This window comes from Bidens hawaiensis, unplaced genomic scaffold (assembly GCF_021521415.1).
Source record: "Bidens hawaiensis isolate Kalapana, Puna unplaced genomic scaffold, B.hawaiensis_p1.1 tig00028455_1, whole genome shotgun sequence".
In the NCBI taxonomy this organism is placed as follows: Eukaryota; Viridiplantae; Streptophyta; class Magnoliopsida; order Asterales; family Asteraceae; genus Bidens; species Bidens hawaiensis.
Genome location: NW_027494637.1, coordinates 59,758 through 74,533, shown reverse-complemented (window position 1 = coordinate 74,533; position 14,776 = coordinate 59,758). Strand labels below are relative to the sequence as shown.

At 36.7% G+C, this 14,776-nt stretch overlaps 2 protein-coding genes across 2 annotated transcripts; one reads left to right on the top strand and one right to left on the bottom strand.

Annotated features, from left to right (window-relative positions):
* Window positions 1-4,211: 4,211 nt before the first annotated feature.
* On the top strand, window positions 4,212-7,949 carry LOC143577004 (uncharacterized). The gene is made up of 8 exons (XM_077060960.1): window positions 4,212-4,381; window positions 4,505-4,596; window positions 4,680-4,746; window positions 5,520-5,550; window positions 5,635-5,775; window positions 6,660-6,685; window positions 6,931-6,989; window positions 7,613-7,949. Exons 1-8 carry the CDS (start codon window positions 4,340-4,342, stop codon window positions 7,653-7,655), a joined length of 501 nt encoding a protein of 166 aa, XP_076917075.1. The 5' UTR covers window positions 4,212-4,339; the 3' UTR covers window positions 7,656-7,949.
* A 614-nt stretch (window positions 7,950-8,563) lies between these two features.
* LOC143577003 (peroxidase 19-like) lies at window positions 8,564-11,951 on the bottom strand. The gene is made up of 3 exons (XM_077060959.1): window positions 11,666-11,951; window positions 11,105-11,305; window positions 8,564-9,145 (listed from the first exon to the last, which is right to left on the bottom strand). The coding sequence occupies exons 1-3, from the start codon at window positions 11,921-11,923 to the stop codon at window positions 8,564-8,566; spliced, it is 1,041 nt and encodes a 346-aa protein (XP_076917074.1). The 5' UTR covers window positions 11,924-11,951.
* Window positions 11,952-14,776: the final 2,825 nt, after the last annotated feature.

Below are 14,776 nucleotides of genomic sequence, written 5' to 3'. Positions count from 1 at the left end.
CCAGCTACGAAGAAACTTAAGACTATACTACTCATGCCACGATTCCCATATGGTTCTTTGTCAGAGACTGTATTTTGGTGTTATGATTTAGAGACTTCAAGTGTAGTGATTGCATGCAAAACATGTCTGAAGAGGTAGGTCCCAGCAGAGCCCAGTTGGACCCGCAAGACTCACCTTGAAGAGGGACGTCTGCGTAGAAACCAACTGGATCCGCATGACCAACCATGCTTAGAGACGTGACGTCCTTACGCGCAGTACGCAAGCTGTTCCCGCAGGAAATGCCTCCCGATGGTGAAGGACTCCGCCTGTTCCCGCAGCTTCGGATACAAGCCATCAGGGAAGGCCACCCGCGCAGCAAGGCTACACGCACAAGGCACTTAGCTCTCAATCACTCAGTGTCACCTGAAGGAATGAGCAAAGCCGGGAACAATCCCGCACAAAGGCGGGAGGGGGAATACTCCCGCCCAAATAAGCCAGTCCGTACGATACGGGAAGATCTTCTGTACTGTACCTGACGAGGTATGGGAAAAAGATCTGACTAAAGATACGACAGCTTATTGACAACAGTATGGCGAGCAGCATGCTCCTGTACTGTATGTCACTATTAGCCGCTGCCTACTCACCAACTACTGCCATACCACGTGCATAGCCGGCAGTTGGTGGAAAAGGAATAGTACACAGCAGGCCTGGTCACTATCAGCCGCTGCCTACCCACCAACTACCAGCAGGGCACGTGCGTAGGCCACTGTTGATGGAACAGGAACACTGTTGCAGCCGGCCACACCTCCTTGGAAACCTACCTTCGGCTATAAATACCACAAATGGTATGACCATCATATCTGAACATATTATCATCATATTATACCTGATATCTGCTCTAGCAATCTCTTAATATACATTTATATTTAAAGAGCAATCTAGTCTGATTCTCACGCCGGAGGGTGGTCACAAGGAGGAACCCCCCCCTTCTCAGTGACGAGCTCACGGTGTCTGTTTTGCAGGTTATCAGAAGAACCATCTTCTCCGGGTCTAACCCCTCGTGGGAAACATCTATCTAACCCCCAGGTTACCAGTAATCTGCCCGGGGTCCGGTTAGTGTTTCTTCATTGGCGCCATCCGTGCATAAAAGCTAGAACTTCATTTTTCTCCAGTTTTTTCAAACTTTTGGAAAGATGGTTAAAGAAATTCCGGTAACCACAACCCCAGCTACTGGGGGAAATACCGGCTACACAGTTTTTACAAACACTACCCCGGTTACCCAAGCCGGGGCAAGTGAAGTAAATCTTACGAACACTACCCCAGCTACCCAAGCTGGGGCAAGTGCAGTAAATAATCGCTCACTGGGAATCACCGATACCCAGTTAGAGAAACGAACAAGACTCCCCCGCCAAACACTCGATGAGGTTAAGGCATGGGCGGAGGCACGTCAGAAGGAATTCCAAGCTGAGTTGGACGAACGCTTGCGTTCCGTCCAACAGGCTGACGAATTCGAAGAGTACTTGGACGATAACTCGGAGGAATCCGACTCCGACGCGAACCCTCGCCATAGGGCAAAAGGGAAGCGTAAGGAAACGGACTCCCAACCGAGAAGGCATTTTGGAGAAGCCTTCAAACCAAAAAACACAGGTGGAAGTCCACGTGACTTCTCCAAAACATTCAGACCAAATGTTGCAAATGCAGGAACGTCCAAATTTGCAAGGGACATTGCAGAAGCAATTGCCCCAAAAAGTGCCAAACAAATGTCCAGCATAGGCACATATGATGGTATATCCGACCCAGATGATCATTTAAACAGATTCATAGCGGGGGCAACCGTCAGTAGTTGGACGGAACCTACGTGGTGTTACATGTTCCAAATGACGCTTGTCGGGGCTGCTAGAGCGTGGTTCGATCGTCTACCGGTCAACCACATCTACGACTGGGCAGAATTCCAACAGAAGTTTAGCCAACACTTCAGCCAGCAAAGAAAGTATACCGAGGAGCAATGGACAATCCTCAAGTGCATTCGAGAAAAAGATGAATCTTTGCTAGACTTCATCACTCGCTTCAACTCGAAGAAGCTAAGTCTAGGTAACATTAGCGAAGATCTTGTTCGCGCTGCTTTTATTCAGGGTTCGAACGACCCAGAGCTCATCCGCACCTTAACGGGTAAAGATGGCATGCCATCCACATGGGATGCCATCATGACAGCAGCTAAACGCTTTGCGGAAACGGAGAAGCAACTGGGTAGAGATCTCCCACAAAGCACAAACCTCTACACCCAGAAAACAAGAGAAGACAACGTCCTTACCGCCCGATTAAACAAAAAGCGGAAGCTAGGCATTTGGCAGTCAAGGGTAAACTTTGACACCTCATCCGGCTTGCAGCATCGGTTAGGCGGAAGGGATAACGTACAGTCAAACAAGAACTCCAGATGGACGCCGCTCACCAAAAGCGTCACCGAGATATTCGCTACTGAGGAGCTCCCATGGCCAAAGCCTCAAATAATCCGACATCGTCACAATGCTGATCGGAGTAAATACTGTGACTTTCACAGGACAAAATGCCACAACACCGAAGAATGCATAGACGTAAAGGACATGGTCGAAGCATTCGTCAGAGATGGGACGCTCGCGCACCTCGTGGCGCAATGAACGCTGAGCAGGCTGATGCGTGTAGAACCCCAGCTGGGGAAAACACGAATAAAAATTCCAGCTTCAATGTGGAGACTACATGCTACGTAAAGAACGAGATCCCGAACCAGGTGCGTATCGGCTCGATGGCACTCCCATCCCAACAACATGGAAGGGAGCTCACGGTGTCTGTTTTGCAGGTTATCAGAAGAACCATCTTCTGATGGTCTAACCCCTCGTGGGAAACATCTATCTAACCCCCAGGTTACCAGTAATCTGCCCGGAGTCCGGTTAGTGTTTCTTCAATGTCGGTATCGATTTGTTGATCTGAAGGATCTTTTGAGGTTTGGAAAACAAGATATCAAGACTTTGGCTAAGCATTAAATCAAGGGGCAATTTCATATATACCCCTACAAACTTAAGAAATATCATATATACCAATGTAAAATAAAAAAACGTCATATATATACCCTTAAAAAGTAGATAAAATATCACATTTATCCATTTTATTAAAAATAATTTAGGACATGACAAATTTACCCTTTTGCTAAAATTTTAAGACATTTCTTTAAAATTTAATCACTTTAACCAGCAAACAATTTTAACCACCACCATATCCAAATCTAAATAACGAGCCCAGTGAGACCTGCAATGTTATTCCTTCGGGACCTGCAAATTAGTTGGATTGTCACCGGATAAACGAGTTTGTCGTCGGATACCGTAAAATCACTGGAAAACGAATCCATCGGAACTTGCAAAATGAATCCATTGGACCTGCAAATTGGTTGGAGCATCGCCGGATAAATGAGTTACGTCGCCGGAACCAATCGGCCAGGGATTCTTAAGTCGGCTGACGAGGAAGAACGTGCTTTTGGCCGGACCCTTTTCGCTTAACAATCTGAATCGACCAGTGAAATGGAGATGACGGAGGTTGGTTACGGCGGAAGGACGATGTAGACGAAGATGAAGAAAAAGGATGAACTGTGGAGATAAATAAGGTTTATTGTTATTAAACAGGGGTAATATTGGCATTAAGAAAAAAGTCATTAAAAATGGGTATATATGATATTTTAAAGTTTGGTTGGGTATATATGATATTTAGAAGTTTTGTAAGGGTATATATGAAATTAATCCTTAAATCAAAGTTGAGGATTTATTTGAAGTGGTGTGTGCCGGTTGTGTTGGAGAAATTGAAGTGCAGCTCTTTTAAGTCATTCAAATGAAGCATAAACCTAGGGGAAGATTGTAAAGGTCTATATATTTTGGTTTACGCTTTGTAATACGGATAATTGTGGTTTTATGGTAATTTTGTGTTTTGGAAGCCGAAATCCATAGGCTTGGGTGTGACCGTTATGGGTTTCACTTTTGGCTTTGGTAATAGCTATCTTATGTATAGTTTGTTGTTAACATACGTACTAGGTGATTTAAACTAGTAAATCGTGTGTATTGATCGTGTTTCTTATTGATTACTTGAATCACTTGATCTAAAGATTCCGCCTATAGATCAAGATAACTGATATCGAATTGTCAAGATCCATTCTCGGGAGTTACAATAAGGTTTGTCTAGGTTAGCCGGTTCCAACACGAACGAGGCAAAATCTCTTTTTAGGTAAGAGAGCATATGAAGCCATACTCGAGGGACCGTTATTGTATATGTTTGATTGAATATAAGAAAGGGTTTTTGTTTGAAACCCGCCTCCGTAAATTGTAAACAAGCAGCAGATGAGATGAAGGCAGTGATCCAGCGTGTCGCCTCCGCCAGCGTCGAGGTCCCAACAATACACACACATTACACTAATTAATTAACACTACTACATCAGTATACATAGATACATACATATATGTTTGTTTGTTTCTTATGTATATATATCTGAATAATAAGGTGGTTTCAGGTGGAAGGTCGTACGGTGTCGGCAATTGGGCCGGGACTGCTTGTTCTTATCGGAATTCACGACCTCGACACTGATTCCGATGCTGATTATATGTATCTGTCTATCTATCTCTTATCATTTTAATTTTTTTAACCTTCTAATTTGTAGTTAAATAAATGAATTTTGTTATTTGCAGATGCCGTAAGGTGTTGAATATGCGATTGTTCCATAACCAAAATTCCGGCAAAACATGGGATCAAAATGTAATGTATTAGCCTAGCCTACCCTTTTATTTTACACATTCGTACTCGCTAGCAATTAATAGGGATTAATCGATTGGAGTTTTGTGTGTAGCTATTTAAAATAATAAAATTATATCAACTGGAGTTCGTTTGATTAGTTCATTGGGGAACCACATTGCCCAAACGAACTCCAATTGAACTCATTCCAGACACCTTTGCGGCTCGTCGAAACTCAAATATATATATATATATTAAGTACTTATTTTTTGGGGTTTAGATTTTAGAGTTAGGGTTTAGCATTTCTGGTTAAGGTTCGACAAGCCGGATTCAATGCCGCTGGAACGAGTTCAATCGGAGTTCATTTGGTCAATGGTGCCCCCGTTTCTCATTTTTTTGTCGTTTCCTAATGAACCTACCTCTATATAAAATTTTTAAAAATTATATATATAAATTCACAAAGTATATAGTTCAAACATAACAACTAAAATAACATCTCAATGAGAAAAACCAATAGCTGGGGTTAACGAGTTAAAACCACGGTCCAAATTTGGGATGATTTGGCCGGGCTTTGACCGACTACCAATTAATGGGTCCGATCAGCTGAAATGGCTCGGTTTGGGACCGCCTACTGATTAATTTTTGCCTAGAACCCAGTTTTACAACATTGTATGTGGTTGTAGATTTCTCACAATTTAATATAGTTATCATTTTGAAGTTCATTTGTCTCTAATATGTCTTTCGATAAGCTAACGAATCTATTAGGTTTAGTCTAATGTGTGTGTGTATTGTGGCAGGTAATGCAAATGAACTATGAGGTTCTATTAGGTAAGGAAAAGGCTTTTTATTTCCCCTTTTTATTTTAACGCAACTGTGTGTATAACTAAATGTGTTTTCATGTTGGTACTACAGTTAGTCAATTTACATTGTATGGGATACTAAAGGGTAACAAGCCTGATTTCCATCTTGCAATGGCACCTGATCGTGCGAAATCCATGTATGCTTCTGTAGTGGAACGATTCAAAACAAGTTACAGATCAAATGCAGTAAGAGGTATGCTGGTTTTGCAATTTTTAGACAATATGATTTATTGGCCAAACATTAAAACTTATCTACAAACGACTCAGGTCAAATGTTATATGGTTGAAAGTTGCTTAAAGTGCTCTTCAAATAATTTCAAACTTTTTTAATTGATTTAATCTAACAAAGTAGATAGTGTTTTATTTTATAGTTTTTTTAAATTGATTTATTCTAACAAGTATGATATATTTATAGTATAGAACATAAAGGTTAAGACCTGGCCTGTTTCTTCTGCTTCACATGATTTGACATCTCATACGTAAATACATTTTGTGTGAATTTTTAGGCACATATATATACATAGAAACAGGGTAATTGTATGAAAAATTTGCTTAAAAGAAAGCCACTGAAAAATTTTGCTTAAATAGGTACGGGTTGAACTAAAGATGATGAACTATCTTATATTATGGTGTTTAAAAGTTAAATTGAAGTATTATCTATAAATAATTTTTAGTATATTTTTTTACAATGAAAGCTTCCGCATATGTGATGCCACACCCTTTTTTAAACCAAGGGGTCACTCGCTTATATTGTTTGTCCTGTTTTTAAAGTCTACAAATACTTAAGAATGAAATATGAGTACAAAAACTATACTTTAAAATGTTGATAAAAAGATTCAAGATTTGTACACATTTGGTTAACTTGTTTTTCAATTTTCTTATAAATTCGTTAAAATCGCCACATCTATGCAAGATAATTTGAAATTGAGTAACAGTGCTTTTGGCACCAACTTTTCAACTTGAGTAATTAATATTTATTCCAAGATTCAGTATGCTTGAAACCTCTTTTTATTTTTTTTCTCAAAGTCCTATCAAGGTTATATCAATATCTTTTTATGTTGTCTTTTTTGTATTCAGATGGAGTATTTGGGGCAATGATGAAGGTGAGTTTTTGTTTACAGATGCAGTATTTAAATACTAAAGCTCATATATACACATTTAATCAAAGAAACTATATAAAACATGTTCTATCAGTCAATTAGTCAGTATATGTAACAATCTAAAAAAAGGGGTATAATCATCATTTTACATTCAATATTTGACTAAATTAACCCTTTTTTATTGTGGCCAAAATATTTACTCTTCTTTAGAGCTCAATTCTAACATGTATTTTTGTGATCATTGGTAGGTCAATTTGGTCAACGATGGTCCAGTTACAATGCAGCTCGAGTCGCCGCAGTCGCCAAGGTGAATTCTTTCATGACATCAAGCATAATTTTTAGTTTTGTTTTTGTTATCAGTTTGTTAGTACCATAAAAGTGAAACACTTATGTGTTAAACGTGGTGGTGTAACATGTCTGAGAAACTTTATAGATTTAAGTGAGGGTGCATACTTAATACCGTAAAAAACTACTATACTTTTCTAATTTTCATGGAATGTTCCCTAAACGAAAAGCCACTTACTAACTTTTGATAATTGAAGTCCCTAAACTTGTCTAAAATGCACTTGTGTGTGATTTTTTTTTCAACATAATGACTTGTTAACTCTTAAACTAGTCAAAATTTGATTAAGTCGCATCCAATATTTCTGTAAAAAAGGGTTAACAGTTCATTATTAAAGAAAAAAAAAAGTCAAAAGTACAGAATTGTTAGACAAGTTTAAGGATTTTAATACATAAAATTAGTTTAGTGAGTTTTTCATTAACTTTTTTCATGTTGAAGGACTTTAATATACCAATATTAGGTTAAGTTGCTTTCTTATGTGAAACAAAAAAGTTAATTGGTTTTTTATGGTGTTGACCCTTAAGCGAAATATCGTGACTGGATGACTAATCTGTAATCTGTCTATGAATGGGTTGTATCAAATGCAGCAATACAAAGAATGCGGTAGAAGTAGAAAGCACTGAGAATTGATAGTAATCCGGACCTGTGATTCAGTTTTGGCTTCTTGACCCTTACATTTGTTTCGATTTAAAAATCCATCTGATGTTTGATTTCTATTATTATAATTTATATTAGTATGTATTTCATTTACTATGGTGTTGAGTGGTTATGACATTGTTTAGTATCAGTGGCAGTTGTGCTGTCGTGGAAGTGTTGAACGACACTTGTGTCACAGAGTAAACGATTGTGGTACAAAGTTTGGTGATCACAATTTATTTTGCCATTGATGTCATGTGTATGATGTTTGGTACACTATAGCATTATTGAGTTGGTTCCTTAAAAGTACAAAAGAGTTTAAATTCTAAATACATCTTAAAGATATTAAATCAAGTTCAAGTAGTTCCATTTTTCTGAAGATAAAAAAATAATCGAATTGAGAAGCACCCCTATGAATCAATTAAATTTTTATAAATTGTAGCTTGGACTTTGTTTTTCTTTTCTTTTTGCTGGAAGTTGGTTGGTATGACAAAATCAACAGGACAAGATAACAGTTATCTTTGAACAACTAATATTCTGTTCGTATATCCTCCTACCCCGCTTATTGCGAGATTTGAACCTTTTGGCCTCCAAAAGGAGCATCTATCATCACTAGAATACCGATAATCCTCAATCCAAACCCGTTTCTTTGAGCTTGTGCTCATGTTAACAGGTTTCCTTTAACTCCTTTAACATGATAGTATCTATGCAAAAGGCAATAATTCTGGATTGAATTATAGCAATTGCTTTGAATACTTATATACTTTAAAGAAACAGAATTATTCTCAAATTGAGTTTAACCAAACAATAACAATTAAACTCACTTTTATGTCTACTAAAAAATTTCAAAATCACAACTTAAAAAGTTGACAAAAGAATTACTTCAAGAATGGATATATGACTTATAGATGCATACTGCACACTCTTCGTATTTCACCATGCTTCTTACCTCTTTTCACACCAACATTTCCCAATCTCTCCATTGCCAACGAAAAATCTTGAAAAAACTTCTTCTTGTCGTTGGCCAATGCTTGGACCAAAGGCTTCGTTCTAGGGTCCAAAAATAATGCTTTATCGGTTGCCAGCAATCCTAGTTTCGCCTGTATATTTTGATAATATGCATTATCAAATGCAAAAGGAGTTGTGGCATCAAAAGGTGCCACAACTCCAACGCCTCCACCATATTGAGGGCATGACATTCGAAGGGATTTAAGGAGCCTTGGATCCATGTCTGGATCTGGCTTCTTTGTCCCTTGAAAGTTGTAAAGTCGGTTCAAAAAGTGTTTACAGTGCACAAAGCCAATAGAATGGGCTCCTGATAGGACTACTAGATCGTTAAGTGTCAGACCTTTCGATGAAAAAAGCTTAAGGAGGTCGTCGATGGTGGAATTTGCGTGAGGGATGTTTGGGTACACGAAACTTGCCATTGGTTTTTGCTTACCATCCCACCTTCCTTTCTTTACCGGATAATATGGACCTCCAGCCTGTTTTAAGAAATTATATATCGAAGTCCGTTAGTTAACCTATGGTAAGCAATACAAAGGCAAACAACATATATCTCGTGTTAGCATATATTAAATTTCACTTGGCTAAAATCCCTGATGTTACTCAGGTTAAACAAATTTGAAAAAGGAGAGAACTTGTAGAATCATATATAGAGTTGGTTTGAAATATACCAAGTTAGACATTAGTCTATAGTTGTGCATTTAGCTCAAACCATCACTTCATTACCTACTATTCCCTTATTTAATCTATATCAATGTGTGTGAGGCCTACCCTCAACTGTTTGTTTGTGTTATTGCTCACAAACTAATAGTGTAAGATGGTACCACTTCGAGAAGTGGTTTGTGACTTTCATTTTTAAATCCAAGCGGTACCATAGGAATACCATTGGAGACAAGGCCGGCTCAACGTCCTCGGGGGCCTAAGACTAACTAAAATGTTGAGGCCTTTTTATCTTTTTTTTATGCGTATAGCGCTAGAGAGTATACAACGTTTATAGAATATGAAATGATATGCCGTGATAATGGATATGGAGCAATTATCCTTAGCTTATGGCTTATCATTGAGTTACTAATTCTAAATGAACTCCACTTCAAAATCTCATAATACATAACTTTTATTTAAGTTGGAGGCCCTATAAATCTGGAGGTCTAAAGTCATTGCCTCATTTAGTTTACCCATGAGACGGCCCTGATTGGAGATGCTCTTATAAATTATAAAGATTAAGCGCATGTAAAACACATTTGGGGACAAATAGATTATGCCAATCATTAAAGGCATACAATTTATCCCTTAACAACCAATAATTGGCACGGGAAGATTCTTTTAAGACTTGGCATCATCTTCCTGAATCACAAGATGTTAACCTACAAACCTAATATAAGAGGTAAAAGATCGGTCAACACATCCATTATAAAATAACTTGATCAAATAGTTAACAAAAATCACATATGTCAATAAATCATAAATTTTTAATAAATTTATCAAGTTTTTTTAACAAATTAATTGATGAAAATCTATAAAACAAATAAATAATAAATACAACAATTTTAGCATATAATACATCCAAACCTTGTCAATCTAGTTTTGAAATTCTTTATAATTAAGTTTAGATTTCGAGTTTGGCATGCTATATGATTTTGAAGATTTTGAAGATTTTATAGAGAATCATGGGTGAACTATAACTTTTCCATTTTTATAAATAAAATAAATGAAAATACATAAATTTGTTCATTTATTTATCTTATTTACAAGGTTTAAAAAGATTTTCTTATCAGCTCAAACGATGTAATAACCAATACCAACAATATGATCCTCTCCAGCTTCCTCGGCTTCACACACTAGAAATTCCAACTTGAAACCTTTACCCGACCATCGACGGCGGTGTATGTAGCAAATGGGATCGATAAACCCGATCTCCAACCCAAGAACACTAAATACTAAAATTGGTTGCTTTCCAAAAAATGTAGGGAAATATTATTTATAAAACAAAACAAAACAACTTTGGATGGATGGATGGATGGATCATGTGATTTTGACCACATGTGCAGGGAATATTAATAGGCTGTTTTGTATCTTATTTGATTGTAACTTGACAAAACAAACTAATCCGATTAATTAAACTCCTTAATCTTAATTTTTTTTCTTATTATTATTTTTTTTGTTTTGCAAAGCCATTCGTTTCTATCGAGTAGTTAAAAGTACAAGGTTTATTGATATAATAATATACGTGTAAGTTATCAGTTACAAGACAAAAAGAAAGAAAACTTAACTTTTTAATTTCTATAACTAATCTTGTACAAAATTTATTAGATAATGTTAACGCCATATAATAACTATTTAAACAATTAAAGTTTAGTTAGCAACCAAATGACTCATTAATCACCAAATTCACAAAACAAGACCAACTAATGTAAAAAGTTAATTAATTTAAAACTTACCAAATGAACATAATCTCTAGCTGCAATTGCTAGTATATCTGCACAAGATACAACACCCGGGCATTTCTTCTCTACCAGTGCTTTCGCCTTCTCGATGACGTCATATGCGTCCGCCGGAATTTCCTTGTTATCCTCCGACTCCTTCTCCGGCAACTCCTTAATTCCCGGCTTGCTTGATATCAAAATCGACCCGTCACACCCCTACATCACATTATCAGAGCCTTCCCTAAGAATCGTTAAAACTTTTTGGGCTGAAGGCCAGAAAAAGTTTGGCATTTAGTAAAAAAAGTTATGTCATTATGTTTAAACAATTAAAATTTTAAATCAGCTTATTAGTTATAACTAATGTTACAATTTTTTTTTTATTTATAAAAATGAGCTTAAATAAATTAAGTAATATTAAGACATATATTTTATATATAAATTGAAAAAATAAATTCAGGACTAGTGAGAGGACGAGTTGGGGCCCGCCCCCTTCAAAGCTAGCAATGAGTCAATGACACATTATTATAGCAATACACTAACATGAAGACTGTCACTAGCCAAATGTAAATGAATAACCTGGACAAAGCAATCGTGGAAGAAGAGGCGAATGGTGGCCGGAGCGGTGGCTGGAGATACTTTAAAGTTTTGGGAGGTGACGAAGGTGACAATTTGTTCGAGTTGCGGGCATGTTTTGGCGTAGTAATCGACGGCGAGAAAGCGGTGGTGAACCAAGGAGGTGTTAATAGATGATAATGATAATGTTAAAGAGGTCGTTGTTATTAATGTGGTGGAGAACAAGAGTATGAGTATGAGTATTGAGGATGATGGAGACATGGTGAATGGTGCATGTGTCTCTTTATTCAATTGTCACTTATATAGTTATATATATGATATTTTCTTTTTATTCACCATTCATGTAACTTTTTCTTTTTATTAATTAACAAATGTTACTTTTATATTCTGTTACACTTGTAAAAGTAATAGTATTTTTTTTATTAATATACAGAAGTGGTACAAGCTATATTTGTAGTTTCGATATGTATCTATCTTAACTTTTAATAGAATACTTATATGAGTAAAGTTAAGTCACAGCATATAGTATACCTGTTTTTCCAACAAATTATGTTTACCTACAAGTTTAGAGAATGTATTGTTTTAAAAACCAATTTTCCAACAAGGATGTAGCTCGAGTTGTGTTATATTTAAATTAAACATATTATATATATAAAAAATTTGAATCTTACGGGATTGAGTCCAGAAATGGTATAACCGGTTGTACTGAACGGTCTAACCGGGTTAACGTACATGTCATTCCATAAAGATACAATTTCAACTCAAAAAAAATCGAAAAGTACATGATTTCATTGTATAGGAAAGGACGCAAGGTTAAAACTGATTGATTCGATAGTATAGGGAGACCAATAGGTTAAAACTTTTAATCGGATGTAAATGTTGCCTGCTAAAAGTCTTTAGTCTAAAGTCTAAATGATAAAGTTTACCTTGGGTTTAACCCGGTACGACAATGTAAACTGGCATTACCGGTAATACCGATGGTTGAAATTACAAAATGTTGGCCCAGGTTATCGGACTAAAACGTACCGGCTGTTTGCGCGACATCCTATTATTAGCTGGTATAAAAACGGTTAAACAATGGATATATGTAATTTTGGTGTCAACACCTCAGATGTTATGGGTTCAGGTGTGGTTTAAAAGAGAGGTTTATGAATGTAATACGTTATAAAAAATTAAGACAGGAGACAAAAGAGAAAGAAAAAACGTGTTATTCTATTGCTCAAAATAGCAAAAATAATATTTATTTATGGCACTATTCTTTAATAAGAAACAGAATTCCTAACCCGTGAAAGTCACTGACTTCATTAAATTCTTCGTATCAGTTTCTCAATTAATGCAATTTTTCAAATTTAAATTGTCAAAAAGAAACGAAGGCTTTTATACATAGCTAATGGTAATCACATGCTCTATTTAATTAGCAAACTTTAACCATGTTTAAAGGTTTAACGTAAAGTTTTAACAATACTTTTTAGTGAATCCATGGCCCACCCATGTTCTTGAGTCCTCTTTTCTTTCGGCAAAGCTTTTCATTAGTACTCACCAAAATAAGTGTGAAAGTGTTAACTGTTAAGCAATTCGTTGCGGAGCGTTAATATATAAAAAGACCGGCGTTAAACCCACAATGATTGGCTTAATTCAAGTTTGGTCTGGTTGGGCCGGTTAATAAAATACAATACAATGTGATCTTAGCATAGTAACGGATCTAGTAGTTTGATTTTACAAGAGGCAAATTTTAGGTTTAGCTCCACAACGTAACAAATGTAGCTAAAACTGATCAAATTCGCGTTGTCTCACCGCTACAATGTCCTAGTTTTGTAGACCAAGTTCTCCATACAATGTCCTAGTTTCTAAAAACCATACCTTATGCATCGGGTTTAGGTCGGGTATAGAACCAGATATTCTAAAATCGGGTATTTGAATACCCTACCCTAATTTCGAGTATTGAAAAAACTCTTATTTCGGGTTTTTTCGGGGTTTTTTTTTGGTATTTTTTCGGGTGTAAATTGGATTTTTTAAAACGTTGAACTTTATAAGGGTATTTTTCGGGTATTTTTAAGGTATTTTTGGGTATTTGAAATACCCGGTTGTGGGTATTGGAAAATCCGGTTCCGGGTATCAAACTGGTTCGGTTCGGGTACTAGGGGTACAAATCGGGTCTGGTTCGGGTTAGGGTTTTAGTATCGAAATGCATACCCTATCCGTACCCTACAGGTATGGTCGGGTACGGGTCCGGGTATTAAAAACCTGGGTATAAAAATAACCGGTTCCTGGTTTTTATTTCGGGTTCGTTTTTTTGTTTTACATCTACTTTTATTCACCAACCAAAACTTCGTGGGCCTTCTATTTTGTTACTTTGCTTTGCTAGTTTCCTGGGTAGCACTCCATATTTTTGTTTGCCCCAAGTGCCCAACGCCAACATCAACTTTCATAAAATATCATTTTTTATCCTTTTTCCTTCTTAACTTCAACCAATTTTCATTCAACCAATTTTTATATTAAAACTTGTTTAGTTAGTTTTGTTCATAATCGGTCAATGACTTTTCCTTCTTGAACTCTTTCATATCATTCCAACATCTATTGCCGTCTCTCAACCGACTTACACCGATAATAAAACGATCTCAAGTAGACTCCGCTTCACAAAGCAAGTGTTTCACCAAATTACACGATATATGTATGATAAATGTATTATGTATGGTAAAAGTTGAGTGTTTAAAATGTTATAAAACATGCCTTAGAAAAACTAACAATTGTGTGAGTGAAGTATGAAAATGTGAATCTTTCACTGAGTGTCGGTCGCAAATCAAGTTTGGGCCTCTATAAGTTCCTGATGCAAAGTCCCCCTTTCATTTTTTGGCACGGGATCTTCTTACTATATATAACTCGGCTCTTCGCAACCCCAAGAAAAAGGTTTTTCAATGAATTATTATGGCGGCTTATTAGATTATTTAAAGATGAGAAACGAGGCTATCTATGACGATATGGTGGTGGTGATTTCTAATATGATAGAGAATATCAAGTTTGTCACTTTTTTTTAGACAGAATTACAAATTTTGTCCTTTAAAAAAAGCCAAAAACCGGTTCGTGTCCTTTTCTAAGTTTCCTTGCAGGCGGTGT

Excerpts from the sequence above, each read along its gene's own strand:
- LOC143577004 (XM_077060960.1), top strand. The coding sequence starts at position 4,340 with ATGAAGGCAGTGATCCAGCGTGTCGCCTCCGCCAGCGTCGAG. Across the intron at positions 5,551-5,634 it reads GAACTATGAGGTTCTATTAG|TTAGTCAATTTACATTGTAT; the intron begins GTAAGGAAAAGG and ends TTGGTACTACAG. Across the intron at positions 6,686-6,930 it reads TATTTGGGGCAATGATGAAG|GTCAATTTGGTCAACGATGG; the intron begins GTGAGTTTTTGT and ends GATCATTGGTAG.
- LOC143577003 (XM_077060959.1), bottom strand. The coding sequence starts at position 11,923 with ATGTCTCCATCATCCTCAATACTCATACTCATACTCTTGTTCTCCACC. Across the intron at positions 11,306-11,665 it reads TCCACGATTGCTTTGTCCAG|GGGTGTGACGGGTCGATTTT; the intron begins GTTATTCATTTA and ends AATGTGATGTAG. Across the intron at positions 9,146-11,104 it reads CTAGAGATTATGTTCATTTG|GCTGGAGGTCCATATTATCC; the intron begins GTAAGTTTTAAA and ends TTCTTAAAACAG.